Below are 17,865 nucleotides of genomic sequence, written 5' to 3'. Positions count from 1 at the left end.
AGTGACTGGAAGCCAGTGTCCAGTGGCGTACCACAACGATCTGTGTTGGGCTGCTTTTTTTTGTCATTTATATAAACGACATTGATGGCTATGTGGGGGGTAGGATTAGTAAGTTTGTGGATGACACAAAGATTGGACGGGTGGTTAACAGTGAGGTGGAGTGTCCTGGGCTACAAGAAGATATAGATGGAATGATCAAATGGGCAGATAAGTGGCAGATGGAATTTAAGCCTGAAAAGTGTGAGGTGATACACTTTGAAAGGAGTAATTTGACAAGAAAGTATTCAATGAATGGTAGGACACTAGGACATTCTGTGGAACAAAGGGACCTTGGTGTGTTTGTCCACAGATCTCTGAAGGTGGAAGGGCATGTTAGTCGGGTGGTGAAAAAGGCATATGGGGCAGTTGCCTTTGTCAATCATTGGCACCTCTTTGTATCCCTGACTATTGAATCCCCTTTTACTACTGCCCTGCCTCTCTTCACACCCCCGACCCCCCCTCTCCCCCCCCCGACTCCTGTACAGACAGGCTGCTTGTGATGCCAGAAGCTTGGCTCTGTCTGCACTCCCTGGAGGAACCAGCACCCACATCAGTTTCCAAAATGGAATATCGATTTGTAAGTGAGACCCCAGGGGACTCCTGAACTACCTGCCTACATCTCTTGGACTGCCTGGTGGTCACCCATTCCCTTCCTTCCTCAAGTCCCTTCAGCTGTGGTGTGACCACCTCCTTAAATGTGCTATCCACAATGCTCTCAGACTCACAATGCTCCCAGTGCCCCCAGCCGCCGTTCCAGCTCCGAAACTCGTGCTTCCAGGAGCTGCAGCTGGACACACTTCCTGCACACATGCTGGCCCCGGGCACTGGAAATGTGCCCGGCCTCCCACATGGAGCAAGAAGAGCAAACCACAGCTTTGAGCTCTCCTGCCATGGCTAAACCCTTTAAGTTTAAAAACCTTAAGAACTAAAATAAAAGAATTAAAGCCAATAATTCCCTACCCTTATCTAAACAATGAGCTTCAATTCAATATGGTTTGGGAATACCCACCAGGACCTACTCACCAATCAGCTGCGTCCGTTGGTTTCGTGGCATTTTCTGATCTGTGCCCCTTTTTTTTGGTTGGAGGGAGGGAAACACTCATGTAGATTTCGGGCTGAACCGCTCCTGGACACCAGTTCTCCCACTTCCCACTTTTTAGTAGATGTGACTGCACCGATTTCTCTCAGAATGCACCTCAGTGAAGTTTCACTGCCGTCTCTGCTGGATATTGTAGGTACTGTGTTCCCTTGTGTCTTTTCCCACTTTTTCTGTCCAATTTAATATGGTAATTAAAATACCCCATGATTAATATTTTGTTTTGTATTTACTCGACCCCCTAGTTTGTCAGCATATTTTTTCCGCCACCTTCTTCCACTATGTGGTGGTCAGTCGATGGCTACTGTTGATGTGGTTGTTCCTTTCTCATCTTTCTCTCTGTCCAAGTGGATCACTATCACAGTTGATGGCTGTGACCTTGTTTTGCAGTCAGGCAGCTTCCCAATGTTCAACTGCCTAGATTCCCACATGGAGCATGGCCACTGATAGCAGTGAAAGCAGAGGTTAATGGTGGAACTGTATCCCATGATAAGGCAGCAGTTTCAGGTGTGTTTGAAGACAGCTTTGTTGTTGTGTTGTGATGGAACTGGTGCTGTTTGGTTACGACATTGCTGTGATTTGTCTTTTCTCTTTCTACTTTTTTTTTTACAGAGCATCAGGAAACGACTCCATGTGACATCAGGAGTGACCAGAGTGCCTTTGTTCCCATTGGGCCGACAATGCTGAATCCACCAGGTAAAATGCTGGCACAAAGTTACCAACCATTGCAGCACCATCCTCCTGGAATTTTCCCCCCTCAACCCTCTGCTTCATTGGCTTGTCCCTTCTGTAAAAGTCTCTTTTCCATTGCTGCTCTGTGCCTGTATGATCTGCTGTTGTTTGCATGTTATGTAAAGCTAAGAGCCTGTGTCTGTATTTGCAGAACGGAATGAAGAAGCTTCTCTTGACATTGGAAGCTGCCGTGGTGCTTTCACAAGAGTTGAGCCCATAACTTCCAAGAAAACAGGTGAGTTGTTGCTACAGTTTTCTTTCACTGTGACATTAATATGGTGAATAGACTGGCAGGTTCTGAGCAGTGGAACAGACTCCTCTCGGTTTGTTATGAACTCAGAGTGCATTACTTCTAGTACAACATCTTTATTAGATCAGATTGTAACATGGCTGCCCGAGCCTGTATCAGTGCAGAGATCACATGACGTGGCAAGCCAGGTAGGACAGTTAATCATTGGCCAAGGACTTTGCCACCTGCTAACCCCAGCAGCCCTCCAGTGGGGTGAGGAGGGTTTTGATATGAACTATTATTTGCGAATATTGCGCTGAGATTTCAGTGGATGGTCTGAGGATGCTCGCAACATTTAATACCATGATGCTGTGACTGCACTTTGTGTTGGCACATACCCCCAAGTTGGCCAAGCATTGAATCCATTGAAACATCCTGTTTTATGCTGTTTGGGGAGCTGGTTTCAGTTTCCCTGTTTGTGTCCCAAGTTGATATTTCTCTTTCCTCTCTAGAGGTTGAAGACACCCTATTGCTGACAGTGGCTGAGCTGCAGGAAGCATTCAAGAAGCTCCTGGAGATAATGCAGCTGCAGGTAAAAGACCTGCAGCAGGAGATGTAAGAACCTTTCAAGTTACCATGCACTCACTGTTCAAATTAAAATGGTTCATTTACAAGTGTTTAACCTCATGCGGGCAGTACCTGGCTCTTGTTCTGTAGCTCAGTATTCCTGATGATGATGGGTGTTCCCTGTGGTTCAGTGGGTAACTCTCACTTCTGAGTCAGCAGGTCATTGGTTCAATTTCCACTCCAGAACCTTGACACTGACACAGTGTGAGGAGTGTTTCACTGCTGTGATGGGCGGGGGGAGCACCGCTCTGTCGGGACGGGGCCGGGGGAGCGCCGCACTGTCGGGACGGGGCGGGGGGAGCGCCGCTCTGTCGGGGCGGGGGGAGCGCCGCACTGTCGGGGCGGGGGGAGCGCCGCACTGTCGGGGCGGGGGGAGCGCCGCACTGACGGGGCGGGGGGAGCGCCGCACTGACGGGGCGGGGGGAGCGCCGCACTGACGGGGCGGGGGGAGCGCCGCACTGTCGGGACAAGCAGGGGGAGCGCCGCACTGTCGGGACAAGCGGGGGGAGCGCCGCACTGTCGGGTCGGGGCGGGGGGAACGCCTAACTGTTGGGACGGGGTGCGTCACACTGTTGGGACAGGGTGGGGGAGCACTGCACTGTCAGGGCGGGGGGAGTGCTGCGCTATTGGCCCTCTGGATTCTGTTCTCTAGCTCTCCCCTTCTTCCAAGCAGTGAATCCTAACGTTTACAGACAAAATTATAGGGAGTCTGTACATCACCAAATCAGTCCTTCAGGCTGACTGCACTTTTAGCTGTGTCACTATCCAGCTTTACTTGTTCAGTGAGCTCACTGTAACCTGTGAGAGCTGAGATTGTTGGAAATGAGGATATGCACCTGGGCCAAGGGTCACACAATCCCGACGCTCCTGCACTGGGATTGTGGAGCGATTCCACTCTGCTTCCCACTGACAGGCCTCTGGAGTTCGCCTTGATTAAGATTTAATGCTCCTTCCATTTGCTTTTTCTCAGTGCTAACATGCGGGAGCAACGGAGGGCCATGTTCAGCAAGAACTGGTCGGAAGTGAGCAGTCTGCAGAGCAAGGTGTTAGTCCTGGAAACTGAGAACAGGAAACTGACCCGAGATCTTCAGGCTCAAATCCAGGTGTGAATAGTGACGGGAATGTGTAAATATGTGTGTCTGTGTAAATATGTGTGTCTGTGTAAAGACCTACACCCAGGCTAACTCGTACTCGTGCAGGAGCACACGAATGTAAGCCTGAGAGCAGGTAATTCTGTCTGCTCAGTAATTTTCCTGCTGGTTATATTTCACGTTTGAAGATTGGTGTGAAGTCCTGGTGTGTGCTGTACGTGCAGCTCTGTCCTGTGACTCTCTTTTTCTTTGCATTTCCCTCTCTGGCCTGCTTGGCTGAGGCCAGTGCTGCAGTGAAGCTGAACACCAGCTTCAAGGATAATATATTCTTTCTCTTTGGGCATCCTGCAATCCTCTGGTCTGAGCATTAACGTCAGTAATATGGCTATGTCCTTATTTCACCCTCCCTATTTCAGTGCCTTTCATCCACATTTTGCATCTCTCCCTTCCTCAGCTGTTCACACAGCCGTTTCTTTTTCCAGTTTTGCTTTTGTCTGTTACCCACACAAGATATCTTGACTTTGTTCCACTGTTTGACTGGAGTTTTTTTTCCTACTTATTAATATTCCTCTTATTTTTCAGTTTTGCACCTAAAACAGGCTCTAATTTACCACGACAGATCCTGACCAGTGTTTCCTGTGTTTAGGTATCATTGCCAAGTTTATGGTAATTTGTGGGTGGGAATGGAGTGTTTGGATATTTGGATTAAAGCAATGGTTCTGAGGTACCGTGTTCCAGTGGGTCGTTGTGTTGCAGACTCACTGACCTCTGTCTGTAATGCAGAAGGTGCTGAACACAGTTGGTCAGTTCCATTGTCGCTGGAAGCAACGATTCAAGAACCTGCAGCTCACTTTTTAATGGTTACACTTTAGTACAGATCAGTTCCTGCAGCAGAGTAAATCATGAGGTTGACAGATTAATTTTATTCTATTTCACAGACTAACTCTGAGCTGAAGCAAACTGTAAATGTTCAGGATGAAACAATCCTTGATTTTGGGAAACAGATGGAGACTAATTTGAAGGAACACAGCGAGTTTCTGGTAAGATGGTGTCTCTCACATCCATAAAGAAATATTCAACTAATTATTTCAAATCCAGCAAGCTGAGTGGAAGAAAACAATTACTTTATCTGCTGAGTTTGCAGTTTGTCTAGTGGCCTTGAGGTTAAAAATTGTCAGTTTTGCTCAGTGAAGCCTTAATGATGGCAGTTAATGGGCAATGCAGAGGTGACATCCACACTGAGCTGTGCTTAAAACACATTCTGGCACAGTGCAGGGGGAGCTTTCCTTTCTGTCTAATATCTTTGTGTCTTATATATCCGTTCTGTATCTGCCCCTTACATCTATTTGTTCTTGGGGTGTGAGTGTCTCTGGTGAGGCCAGCATTGGCTGCTTATTGCCCTTAAGAAGATGATGGTGAGCTGCCTTATTGAACTGCTACAGTCCATGTGGCCTATCAGCACCCACTGTGCTATTAGGAAGGGGGTTCCAGGATTTTAACCAGTGGCTATGTAGGAACGGCGATACAGTATCAGGATGATGTGTGACTTGGAAGGGAACTTGCAAATGGTGGTGTTTCCCTGTGGGTGGTAGAATTTGCGGGTTTAGAAGGTGTTGTTGAAGGAGTCTTGGTGACTTGCTGTCGAGCATCCTATAAATGGTACATATTGCTGCCACTGTGCATTGGTGGGCGTCAATGTTTAAGATGGTGGATGGGATGTTAATCAAGCAAGCTGTTTTGTTCTACATGGTGTTGAGCTTCTTGAGTGTTGTTGGAGTTGCCCTCATCAGGTAAGTGGAAAGTGTTCCATCACGTTCCTGACTTGTGCTTTGTAGATGGCAGACAGACTCTGGGAAATCAGGTGAGTTACTCGCCGCAGGATTCCTAGCCTTTGACTTGCTCTGGTACCCACAATATTTATATGGCTTGCCCAGTTCAGTTTCTGGTCAAGGGTAATGCTTCATCACCTCTGGATGGGGAGATGGTTAGATTCTTAGAGATGGCCATTGCTTGATAGCTGTGTGGGATGAATGTCATTTCACTATTTATCAACCCAAGTCTGAACCTTGTCCAGGCCCAGTCAAGGACAGTAGTGGGAAGTTGTGCGTGGAGCCTGAAGAGATAGGAGAGGCGCTAAATGAATATTTTTCGTCAGTATTCACACAGGAAAAAGACAATGTTGTCGAGGAGAATACTGAGATACAGGCTATTGGACTAGACGGGATTGAGGTTAATAAGGAGGAGGTGTTAGCAATTGTGGAAAGAGTGAAAATAGCTACGTCCCCTGGGCCGGATGGGATTTATCCTAGGATTCTCTGGGAGGCTCGGGAGGAGATTGCAGAGCCTTTGGCTTTGATCTTTATGTCGTCATTGTCTACAGGAATAGTGCCAGAAGATGGGAGGATAGTAAATGTTGTCCCCTTGTTCAAGAAGGAGGGTAGAGACAAACCTGGTAATTATAGACCAGTGAGCCTTACTTCTGTTGTGGGCAAAGTTTTGGAAAGGATTATAAGAGATAGGATTTATAATCATCTAGAAAGGAATAATTTGATTAGGGATAGTCAACACGGTTTTGTGACGGGTAGGTCGTGCCTCACAAACCTTATTGAGTTCTTTGAGAAGGTGACCAAAGAGCTGGATGACGGTAAAGCAGTTGATGTGGTGTATATGGATTTGAGTAAAGCGTTTGATAAGGTTCCCCACGGTAAGCTATTGCAGAAGATACGGAGGCATGGGATTGAGGGTGATTTAGTGGTTTGGATCAGGAATTGGCTCACTGTAAGAACAGTAAGAAGTTTAACAACACCAGGTTAAAGTCCAACAGGTTTATTTGGTAGCAAAAGCCACACAAGCTTTCGAAGCTCTAAGCCCCTTCTTCAGGTGAGTGGGAATTCTGTTCACAAACAGAGCTTATAAAGACACAGACTTTATAAGCTCTGTTTGTGAACAGAATTCCCACTCACCTGAAGAAGGGGCTTAGAGCTTCAAAAGCTTGTGTGGCCTTTGCTACCAAATAAACCTGTTGGACTTTAACCTGGTGTTGTTAAACTTCTTACTGTGTTTACCCCAGTCCAACGCCGGCATCTCCACATCGCTGTAAGAAGACAGAGGGTGGTGGTTGATGGGAAATGTTCATCCTGGAGTTCAGTTACTAGTGGTGTACCGCAAGGATCTGTTTTGGGGCCACTGCTGTTTGTCATTTTTATAAATGACCTGGATGAGGGCGTAGAAGGATGGGTTAGTAAATTTGTGGATGACACTAAAGTCGGTGGAGTGTAGACAGTGCGGAGGGAAGTGGCAGGTTACAGAGGGACATAGATAAGCTGCAGAGCTGGGCTGAGAGGTGGCAAATGGAGTTTAATGAGGAAAAGTGTGAGGTGATTCACTTTGGAAGGAGTAACAGGAATACAGAGTACTGGGCTAATGGTAAGATACTTGGTAGTGTGGATGAACAGATAGATCTTGGTGTCCATGTGCATAGATCCCTGAAAGTTGGTACCCAGGTTGATAGGGTTGTTAAAAAGGCGTACGGAGTGTTAGTTTTTATTTGTAGAGGGATTGAGTTACGGAGCCACGAAGTCATGTTGCAGCTGTACAAAACTCTGGTGGGGCGCATTTGGAGTATTGCGTACAGTTCTTGTTCGCCGCATTATAGGAAGGATGTGGAAGCATTGGAAAGGGTGCAGAGGAGATTTACTAGGATGTTGCCTGGTATGGTGGGAAGGTCTTATGAGGAACGGCTGAGGGACTTGAGGCTGTTTTCGTTAGAGAGAAGGTTAAGAGGTGACTTAATAGAGGCATACAAGATGATCAGAGGATTAGACAGGGTGAATAGTGAGAGCCGTTTTCCTCGGATGGTGATAGCTAACACGAGGGGACATAGCTTTAAATTGAGGGGTGAGAAATATGGAACAGATGTCAGAGGTAGGTTCTTTACTCAGAGAGTAGTAAGGGTGTGGAATGCCCTGCCTGCAGCAGTAGTGGACTCGCCAACATTAAGGGCATTTAAATGGTCATTGGATAAACATATGGATGATATTGGAATAGTGTAGGTTAGAGGGGTTTAGATTGGTTTCAGTGGTCGGCGCAACATCGAGGGCTGAAGGGCCTGTACTGCGCTGTAATGTTCTATGTTCTATCAGACTTTTTGCATGTGGATCTAATCCTAACCATCATCCTTTATGCTAGATATAACTCCGACCGTTGGAGCGTTTTCCTCGTATTTCCCACTGACTTCAGTTTGCCCTGGGCATGTTTGATGGGCAGTGTAGAGGAAGCTTTGCTGTATATCTAACCTACATTGTACCTGCTCTGGGAGCATTTGATTGGTCACTGCAGATAGGGATTTAGCCCATGGTCAAATAGTGGATTGAAACTCTCAGACCAGACTGGATTTAAAAGAAAATTGGGAAATAAATAGTGGGTGCAATGAGATGAGATCTGGGTGAGAACTTTCTGATCTCAAAATTGTGTCTGTAGGTAAACTGGAGAGACTCTTTGTATTTCAGGCCATGAAGGAAGAAGTCACTGGTTTGAAACGGCAACTCCAGCGCTCTGAGACTGAGGCCCACACCTGCCGCGAGGAGTTGACCAAAATACAGCGCTCGGATGGAACATGGGACATGAATTGGCTTGAAGAAAAAGTAGAACTTCAATGCCAAGTAAGAAGATAATTGTGTTCTGTGAGAGATGGTGATGATAGTGTGATTGGTTTAGCTCAGCTGGCTGGGCATTTGGTTAGTAACGCAGAGTGCCGCCAACAGCATGGGTTCAATTCCTGTACCGGCTGAGGTTATTCATGAAGGCCCTGCCTTCTCAATCTTTTGCCCCTCGCCTGAGGTGTGATCATCCTCAGGTTAAATCACCACCAATCAGCTCTCCCCCTCAATGGGGAAAACAGCCCATAGTCATCTGGGACTATGGCGACTTTCCCTTTACAGTGTGATAACTTCCAAACGTGGGCTGGATACAGATGATGTTGGAGGGGAATTTTTAAAAATATATATATCTTTCTAGGGATGTGTGTGTCATTGGCCAGGTCAGCATTTATTGCCCTCCCTCTAAACATAGAACCGAGAAGCAGGAGTAGGCTGTTTGGCCCTTCGAGCCTGCTCCACCATTCATTTCGATCATGGCCAATCATTGAATTCAATATCCTGATGCCCCCTTCTCCCGTATCCCTTGATTCCTTTAGCCCCAAGAGCTATATCCAATTTCTTCTTTCTCTGCACCCTTTCCAATGCTTCCACATCCTTCCTATAATGCGGCGACCAGAACTGTATGCAATACTCCAAGTGTGTCCGCACCAGAGTTTTGTACAGCTGCAACGCGACCTCATGGCTCCGAAACTCAATCCCTCTACCAATAAAAGCTAACACTCCATACGCCTTCTTAACAATCCTATCAACCTGGGTGCCAACTTTCAGGGATCTATGCACATGCACACCGAGATCCCTCTGTTCATCCACACTACCAAGTATCTTACCATTAGCCCAGTACTCTGTAACCCTGTTACGCCTTCCAAAGTGAATCACCTCACACTTTTCCTCATTGAACTGCATTTGCCACCTCTCAGCCCAGCTCTGCAGCTTATCCCTCTGTAACCTGCAACAACCTTCCACACTGTCCACAACTCCACCGACTTTAGTGTCATCCACAAATTTACTAACCCATCCTTCTATGCCCTCATCCAGGTCATGTGTGGAGTTTGCACATTCTCCTCGTGTCTGCGTGGGTTTCCTCCGGGTGCTCCGGTTTCCTCCCACAGTCCAAAGATGTGCGGGTTAGGTTGATTGGCCATGCTAAAATTGCCCTTTAGTGTCCTGAGATGCGTAGGTTAGAGGGATTAGTGGGTATAATGTGTAGGGATATGGGGGTAGAGCCTGGGTGGGATTGTGGTTGGTGCAGACTCGATGGGCCGAATGGCCTCTTTCTGTACTGTAGGGTTTCTATGATTTCTATTTATAAAAATGACAAACAGCAGTGGCCCCAAAACAGATCCTTGCGGTACACCACTAGTAACTGAACTCCAGGATGAACATTTCCCATCAACCACCACCCTCTGTCTTCTTACAGCTAGCCAATTGAAATCAGAAGTTTTGGCCTCAACTGCTTTCTGTGGGAGTGAATTCCACACATTCACCACCCTCTGGGTGAAGAAATTTCTCCTCACCTCAGTTCTTAAAGGTTTACCCCTTATCCTCAAACTATGACCCCTAGTTTTGGACTCCCCCACCATTGGGAACATTGTTTCTGAATCTACCCTGTCTAACCCTGTTAGAATTTTATAAGTTTCTATAAGATCCCCTCTCATTCTTCTAAATCCAGTGAATATAATCCTAACTGACTAGTCTTTCCTCACATGGCAGACCTGCCATCCCAGGAATCAGCCTGGTAAACCTTGCTACTCCCTCCATAGCAAGGACATCCTTCCTCAGATAAGGACACCAAAACTGCACACAGTATTCCAGGTGTGGCCTCACCAATGCCCTGTACAATTGCAGCAAAACATCCCTATTCTTATACTCAAATCCTCTCGCTATGAAGGCCAACATACTATTTGCCTTCTTTACTGCCTGTTGTACCTGCACATTTACTTTCAGTGACTGATGCACGAGGACACCAAGGTCTTGCTGAGTATCCACCTCTCTCAATTTACACCCATTCTTCCTATTATTTCTACCAAAGTGGATAACCTCGCGTTTATCCACATTACACTGCATCTGTCATGCATATGCCCACTCACTCAGCCTGTCCAAATCACACTGAAGCATCTCTGCATCCTCCTCACAGCTCACCCTCCCACCCAACTTTGTATCACTTCTAGTCAAACAACAGTGGCTAGCTGGGTTAAGAGTCGAACATGGTGTGGGATTGAAGTTGCAGGTAAGAGTGTCACGTTTCCTGCCCTAAAGGATACCATTGAGCTAAACACTTTACAACAATCCAACAGCTTCTTGGTCACTTCTACTGACATCATCTTTTAATTTTCTGAAGTGGGATTAAAACTTGTGTTTGTGGATTATTAATCCAAGAGTGTGACCACTATTCTGCAGCTTCCAAATTGAATCATCTATACTCACTGTTACTGCCACCCTTTGGTTTGGCTATCTGAGGAAGGTGCTGACTATTTTCTATTTTAGCCCTGCAGTGTTACACTAGCCAGACCTGCTCACTTTTGAATCCTGTCTGCTTGTGGCCCAGCAGTAAAGGAAATGTAACGTATGTTTGCCCTTGCCAGGTTGCACACTGGATTGGCTGTAATGGACCTGTTAAATCTCAGCACTGGGGCTTTGTATGTTGTTGTCAGCAAGCAGCAGGTGCTGTGATATAGAAGGATTCGATATGGACCGCTGGAGGTTTTGATCTGTTCTACTTTGTACCGTTTTTGCTCTCCATGGCCCTCACATCATCCTATTTTACAAATGCAGTGGCCAGTTTCCCATAGCTTCATGACCAAGTGCCCATTACCCTTTGTAAGCTGGGACAGTGAGTTTCAGAGGGGGGCTGGGGACAGCTGCTTTATGACCCAAGTTGCAGCATCTCTGCTGGTCCCAGTGAGTGATCTTATTTCTATACCTCAAGGTGAAAAGGCTGCGCGAGGCTTATGTACAGAAGGAGAATGACATCCAGGAACTGAAGGTGAAAATGTACAATCATGTGAGTAACAACTTGCTGAATTATGTGGCTGATCGGTGCAGTTTGTGTCTCCCTCTTTCTGACTCTCATTCTTCATCTTTCAGTCTTTTATTCTTTGGTTTTGGTGCTCGCCCTCTCGCATCACTCCGGGCAATGTTACTGAGTTTTCTTTGTCTTAAACATAGAATATAGGAGCAGCAGTAGGCCATTCAGCCCCTCGAGCCTACTCCACCATTCATTACGATCATGGCTGATCATCCAACTCAGTAACCTATTCTCGCTACCCGCGCCCCCAGCCCCAAGAGGTATATCGAACTCCTTTTGAAAACATGTACAATGTTTTAGCCTCAACTGCTTTCTGTGGTAGTGAATTCCACAGGTTGACCACTCTCTGGGTGAAGAAATTTCTCCTCATCTCAGTCCTAAAACATTTACCCTGTATCCTCAGACTGTGACTCCTAATTCTGGACACCCCACATTCAGGAACACCCTTCCTAACAGTCCTATTAGAATTTTATAAGTTTCAATGAGATTCCTGCCTGCTCCCCATAACCCTTCATCTTGCCATTAATTAAAAACCTATCTATCTCCTCAAATTTGTTTAGTGTTCCAGCATCCACTCCCCTCTGGGGTAGAGAATTCCACAGATTCACCACCCTTTGAATGAAGTAATTCCTCCTCATTTCTGTTTTAAATCTGCCACCCTTCAGCCTAGAACTCTGGCCAAGTTCTGGAATGCCCTACAAGGGGACACATCCAGTCTACGTCTAACCTGTCAATCCTCTTTAGCATCCTATACACCTCAATTGATCTCCTCCCATTCTTTCAAATTCCAGCGAGTTTCGGCCTTGTACGTCAGAATCTTCTCTGAACTGCCTCTAATGCCTCTAATTTACATCCTTCAAGTAAGGCATCAAATCTGCGGAGTGTTCCAGATGTGGTCTCACCAATGCCCGATAGAGCTGCAACAGCACTTCCCTACTTTTATACTCTGTTCCATTGGCAATGAATGCCAAATTCCATTTGACAGAATTCCCTCACTAACCTCTCCAACTCTATCTCCTTTCAAGGTGCTCCTTTAAACCCTGCTCTTTGACAAAGCTTTTGCTCACCTGCCCTAATACCTCATTTCATGGCTCTGTTTAGAATTTTTATCTCATTGAGCTTCTACGAAATTTCTTGGCACACTTTGTAATGTTTAAGGTACAATATAAATGTAAGTTGTTGTAACTTGTTACTCCGCCCAGCTTGACCAGATGAAAGAATGCAAGATTGCTGATCGCAGAGTGATGATTGGTTTCATGCTCACATCACTGAGGGTGCTGGTCGCGGGCAGTGGAATTTACTGCAATGGAGATGGTCATTGACCCAGAGTGCTACACTTCAGTTAGTCCATTCTTAAAGGACCTGTGTGAGGGTCAATAGAAGAGATAGCTCTGTGCGTTGTCAGTAACACCTACTCCTTTTTCTTCACATTTCTAGAAAGCTATCCTGGAAGAAAATTATCAGAAAGCAGAGGCAGAGCTGGCCAAACTGGACGACCTGATTGAGCATGTCAGAATAGTAAGTCATTGCAAGGGTGGAGGAGAATGATGATGGTTATGTTTGATTTTGAGGTAGTAATTCAGAGTTAAGAAAGCTTTCAATTCATCAATCCCAAAAATGCCAAGTGATATAACCCTCTCCAGATCTCTGGTGCTGTCAACAAGGCATGGTACTGATGCAAATGTGGAGGCTCTGACTAACCCAGAGGTAAAGGGATTTGTGGGTTTATACAGGCCTCTTGTGCCTTTGGGATGGTCCTACGTGCTTCACAGCCACTGAGATTATTTTTAAAATCTGTTCACTGTTGTAGGCCAGTGTAGCAGCTTTCCTTACACAGCAAGATTCCATGAAAAACAATGAGGTAAATGGTCAGTTAATCAGATATTTAGTTGAGGGTTAAATGGCAGTGAGGAGTCTGGGACCTTACAATCATTCTTCCTACAAACAATCTATAGAAAATTAATTATTTCAAACATTGCTTTCATGCAAATTAAGAAATAATGGGTCTAAGACATTCGGTAGATTAGATTCTAAAGAATCCTAGAAGATAGGAGCAGGAGGAGGCCATTTGACCATGGCTGATCATCCAACTCAATAGCCTCATCCTGCTTTTTACGCATAACCTTTGATTCCATTCGCCCCAAGTGCTATATCCAGCCGTCTCTTGAATACATTCAATGTTTTGGCATCAACTACTTCCTGTGGAAATGAATTCCACAGGCTCACCGTTCTTTGGGTGAAGAAATGTCTCCTCACTTCCGTCCTAAATGATCTACCCTGAATCCTCAGACTGTGACCCCTGGTTCTGGACTCCCCCACCATCAGGAATATCCTCCCTGCATCTACCCTGTCTAGTCCTGTTAGAATTTTATAAATCTCTGAGATCCCCCCTCATTCATCTGAACTCCAGCGAAAACAATCCTAACCTAGTCAATCTCTCCTCATACATCAGTCCCGCCATCCCCGGAATCAGCCTGGTAAACCTTTGCTACACTCTCTCGAGCAAGAACATACTTCCTCAGAAAAGGAGACCAAAACTACACACAATACTCTAGGTGTGGCCTCACCAAGACCCTGTATAATTGCAACAACACATCCCTGCTCCTGTACTCGAAACCTCTCACAATGAAGGCCAACATGCCATTTGCCTTCTTTACCGCCTGCTGCACCTGCAGGCTTACCTTCAGTGACTGGTGCACAAGGACACCCACGTCCTGCTGCACACTCCCCTCTCCCAATTTACAGCCATTCAGGTAGTAATCTGCCGCCTTGTTTTTGCTTCCAAAGTGAATAACCTCACATTTATCCAAATTATACTGCATCTGCCATTGATTTGCCCACTCACCCAACCTGTCCAGATCATGCTGAAGGATCTCTGCATCCTCGTCACAGTTCACCCTCCCACCCAACTTGGTATCATCTGCAAACTTTGAGATGTTACATTTTGTTCCCTCATCCATATCATTAATATATATTGTGAACAGCTGGGGTCCTAGCACCGATCCCTGTGGCACCCCACTAGTTACTGCCTGCCAATTTGAAAAGCACCCATTAATTTCTACTCTTTGTTTCTTCTCTGCCAACCAGTTTTCTATCCATCTCAATACACTTTCCCCAATCCCATGCGCTTTAATCTTGCACGATAATCTCTTCTACGCGACTTTGTCAAACGCTTTCTGAAAGTCCAAATATACCACATCTACTGGTTCCCCTTGTCAACTCTATTAATGGGTTAGTTTTGGAATTGTTTTCCTCAAGCTGTGAATAATAAACAATTTGTTAGCTTGTCTTATTTGAAAATACCTCCGGCCCAATGAGCCCTTGATCTCTTTCCTTGCTGAAGTGAGAGATGGGTGTTAGTGTGCCTGCACAGTCTAAGATGCTGGATTAAGGCACTAGCTCTTTGGGGCTGGGGTTTGAATTCCACTGCTGCCAAAAATTGCTCCTTACCAACAACGTTTCTTTGTAGATGATGTGAGGCTGCTTTCCCCAGTCTGCAGAGTAGAGAAAAAGGAGTCACAGCCTCAGGATAAAGGGACTGAGATGACCATTTTTACAATCACCCACCGAGGGAGCTGTGGGTGTTTAGCTGTTGAACTGAGAATGATAGATTTTTGGACACTCCAAGCAAGGAATATGGGAATAGGACAGGAAAGTAAAGTTGATGTGGAAGATTGGCCACGAATTTACTGAATTGTGGAGCAGTCTTGAGAAACTGTAGGGTCTATTTCTGTACCTTATTCTCCCATGACACCACTGAGAAATTGTAACCAACTCCAGCCTGTTGCTTATGTGGGTGAATGAGGCTGGAGGGAGGGATGGGGTCTTAAATCCTCTGTCCCCTTGGAATTTGTTGACCCAGTAATGAGAAATGTACAAGCTATATAAAGCATGGTGGGTCATGAGGATTCCGGGGGAATTGGGAGTTCCCAGGATAATGACTGGATTACCTACTTTACAGAGAAAAATACTGAAATTAGAACACAATTAACGTGGTAACTGTTGCTCACAGACAGTCTTTGAGATTCCCATCCCAATGGAGTCAAAGGTCAGTCCCTTCCAGCACGAAAATAAAAAAGGATACTAAAGAGATTTTGTTGCCATGTTACACCTGAAATCCAAGCCTTTAGTTTATTTTCAGATGCTGTTTGACCTGGCTTGCATCTCCAGCATTTTGTCTGTTTGCTTTATCTTTCCACATTTGTGTAGATTTTACTTTACTTTTTTTTAAATTTCAGGTTCTCTTGTCTGTACCCAACATTGTTGCCAACTCGGTGGAGCTGAAGAGTCTCCTGATTGATCTTGGAGAAGATGTAGAAGAGTAGAGCATGTATCCTGGCTGCTGTTTCACCTTTCGCTGGGGGAGGAATGAACAGTTGTGGGCAGGAGTGAAGTGTGGGGCAAAATGACTTCCCATGATGCTGCCTTCAACCAGGCCCAGGGTTTATATGACAGTGAATCCATCTGATACTCTTAAGTCAGGGTCAGATGTTGATACTAGAGTGTCTATGGGTCTCCACTGAATATTGCTGAAAAGAGAAACGTGTTGCTGAAGCTTTTTGTCTTGCACTTATCAGGACAATCATGAGAACGATCACAATTGGCACAAAGTAGAAAAGGGGTGCTTTGGGAAAGTTGGCAAAGGGTTGACAAGTCAACTCTGGCTGAGGTGTTGCCATGCAGAAAGCAATGACAAACTATAGGCTCTCTGAGCTCCTGGTTAATTTAGTGAAGGTGCAAGGCTTGAATATATTCCTTTTTGCTGAGATTGGGTCTGTGTATGTTGCTTCCAACAAGCATAAAAAATGAACCATGTTATGAGCTGGACTGATGGTCTTAAATTGATTTTAGTGTAACTATTATTACACTCAGGATTGTTCAGCAAGTGCTGCCCAATTGTGGAACCATATATAACAGGTAGACATTTTGCATTTTGTTGACTGCAATTTGAACTCTGTATTAGGAAGAGCAGGAGGAACATGTTTGATTTGATGAGCCAATCACTGGATCGTTCAGCCCACAATGCTTTACATTGGCAGTGAGATTCATACACAACATTGCAAAGTATTTCAAAAATTTGAACAGTTTAAGCAAGCCGTTTTATGCTGCTAGTGTGCAGTGTTGGCACAAGTAGTGTTTTCCACTCACTGGTTGCTGCCGTCAATCCAAAGATATCCTGCTTACCATGCAACTGAGCAATTTGTGTATAAATTTCAGGCTGTACTTAACCAGCCTGTACTTGCAAAACCTAAAGCAAAAATGTCTACTGTTGGATGTGATCCCACAATTGGACAGCATTTGCTGAACAATCGTGAGTGTGGTAGTAGCTACACGAAGAACCAATTTAAGATAATCAGTCACACTCATAATGTTTTACGATTGCCAAAAGTGACATACATTCAAATGCAGGGTTTTGTTGGCTGTGAACATGAGGAATATGTTCAAGCCTTGAGCCTTTCTTGAATTGTCCAGAACTATGGAGAACTTTTCGTCCTCGGTTGCTTTGGCTGAGAATCAGAATTGACTTGCCAACCAATCAGCACCTTTCCTTATACAGATTGTCATGATTGTTTAAAATTTGGCATTGTTTATCCTGATAAATGCAAGTTGAAAAACTTGAGCATCATGTCTCTGTCTTTATAGCAATACCTATATTCAAATTCTGTACTCCCAAGTGACATTGTATACTCCCTGACCTAGTTCATGTTTTGCTGAGTCCCCAAAAAACCTGCACACTGTAAATGACGTGCAAAGTATTATTTATAAGTAACAGTTGCACCTCTGGTTGATGTATGTGATTGTCTAATTACCGTTTACATTTTGGGCTGTTTTGCTACAATTTGTCTGCTAGCACCGCTGGTTCAGACTAATTTTTCTCTTGTCTGTTAGAGAATTCTGTTTTTCAGCATAAAATAAAACCGATGCACAAAAATCCATAAGATTGAGGTGTTATTTATTATGATCGCTGAAGATTGATGGGGACCTGCCATGCAGCATCTCCTGTGAACTGTGAGCCAAAAGGCCTTACATTCATTTTGTTTTTCATTTTAAGGGTTGATCTCTTCCTAAAGTTTTAGGTTTTGTGATTAGGATTTAACATTAGCATTTAAATTAACTATAACCTTGTAGTTTCTTTGTGTTGGTGGGAAGCAGCTGCTGGGTGTAGTTGTACAGTTCGTTGGGTGGTGAGTTAGATCCGGTAATTACTGTCAGCAGGGACTGACTCAGCTCTTTATCGTTTTGCTAGTATAAATACAGGAGGTTTTTGTTAATGTGTAGAATCCAGTTCTATGGAGTATTTCTAGTATAAAGTGCTAAACTCTGGGAATTCAATGCTGTTCTGGTATTTGTATTAAAAAAAACAAGGA

At 45.1% G+C, this 17,865-nt stretch overlaps 1 protein-coding gene across 1 annotated transcript in view; it reads left to right on the top strand.

The window, feature by feature from the left end:
- Positions 1-17,425, top strand: part of spag5 (sperm associated antigen 5) — a 46,703-nt gene extending 29,278 nt beyond the window's left edge. The window contains exons 13-21 of the mRNA XM_078225926.1: positions 1,748-1,831; positions 2,019-2,102; positions 2,609-2,711; positions 3,694-3,826; positions 4,753-4,854; positions 8,323-8,475; positions 11,399-11,473; positions 12,935-13,015; positions 15,736-17,425. Of these exons, the coding sequence (XP_078082052.1) occupies positions 1,748-1,831; positions 2,019-2,102; positions 2,609-2,711; positions 3,694-3,826; positions 4,753-4,854; positions 8,323-8,475; positions 11,399-11,473; positions 12,935-13,015; positions 15,736-15,822 (902 nt within the window). The 3' untranslated portion in view covers positions 15,823-17,425. The remainder of the gene's footprint in view (positions 1-1,747; positions 1,832-2,018; positions 2,103-2,608; positions 2,712-3,693; positions 3,827-4,752; positions 4,855-8,322; positions 8,476-11,398; positions 11,474-12,934; positions 13,016-15,735) is intronic.
- The last annotated feature ends 440 nt before the right edge of the window (positions 17,426-17,865 follow it).

This window comes from Mustelus asterias, chromosome 12 (assembly GCF_964213995.1).
Source record: "Mustelus asterias chromosome 12, sMusAst1.hap1.1, whole genome shotgun sequence".
NCBI lineage: Eukaryota > Metazoa > Chordata > Chondrichthyes > Carcharhiniformes > Triakidae > Mustelus > Mustelus asterias.
Note: the sequence above shows the minus strand (reverse complement) of the source record. Positions and strands in the feature narration are given on the sequence as shown.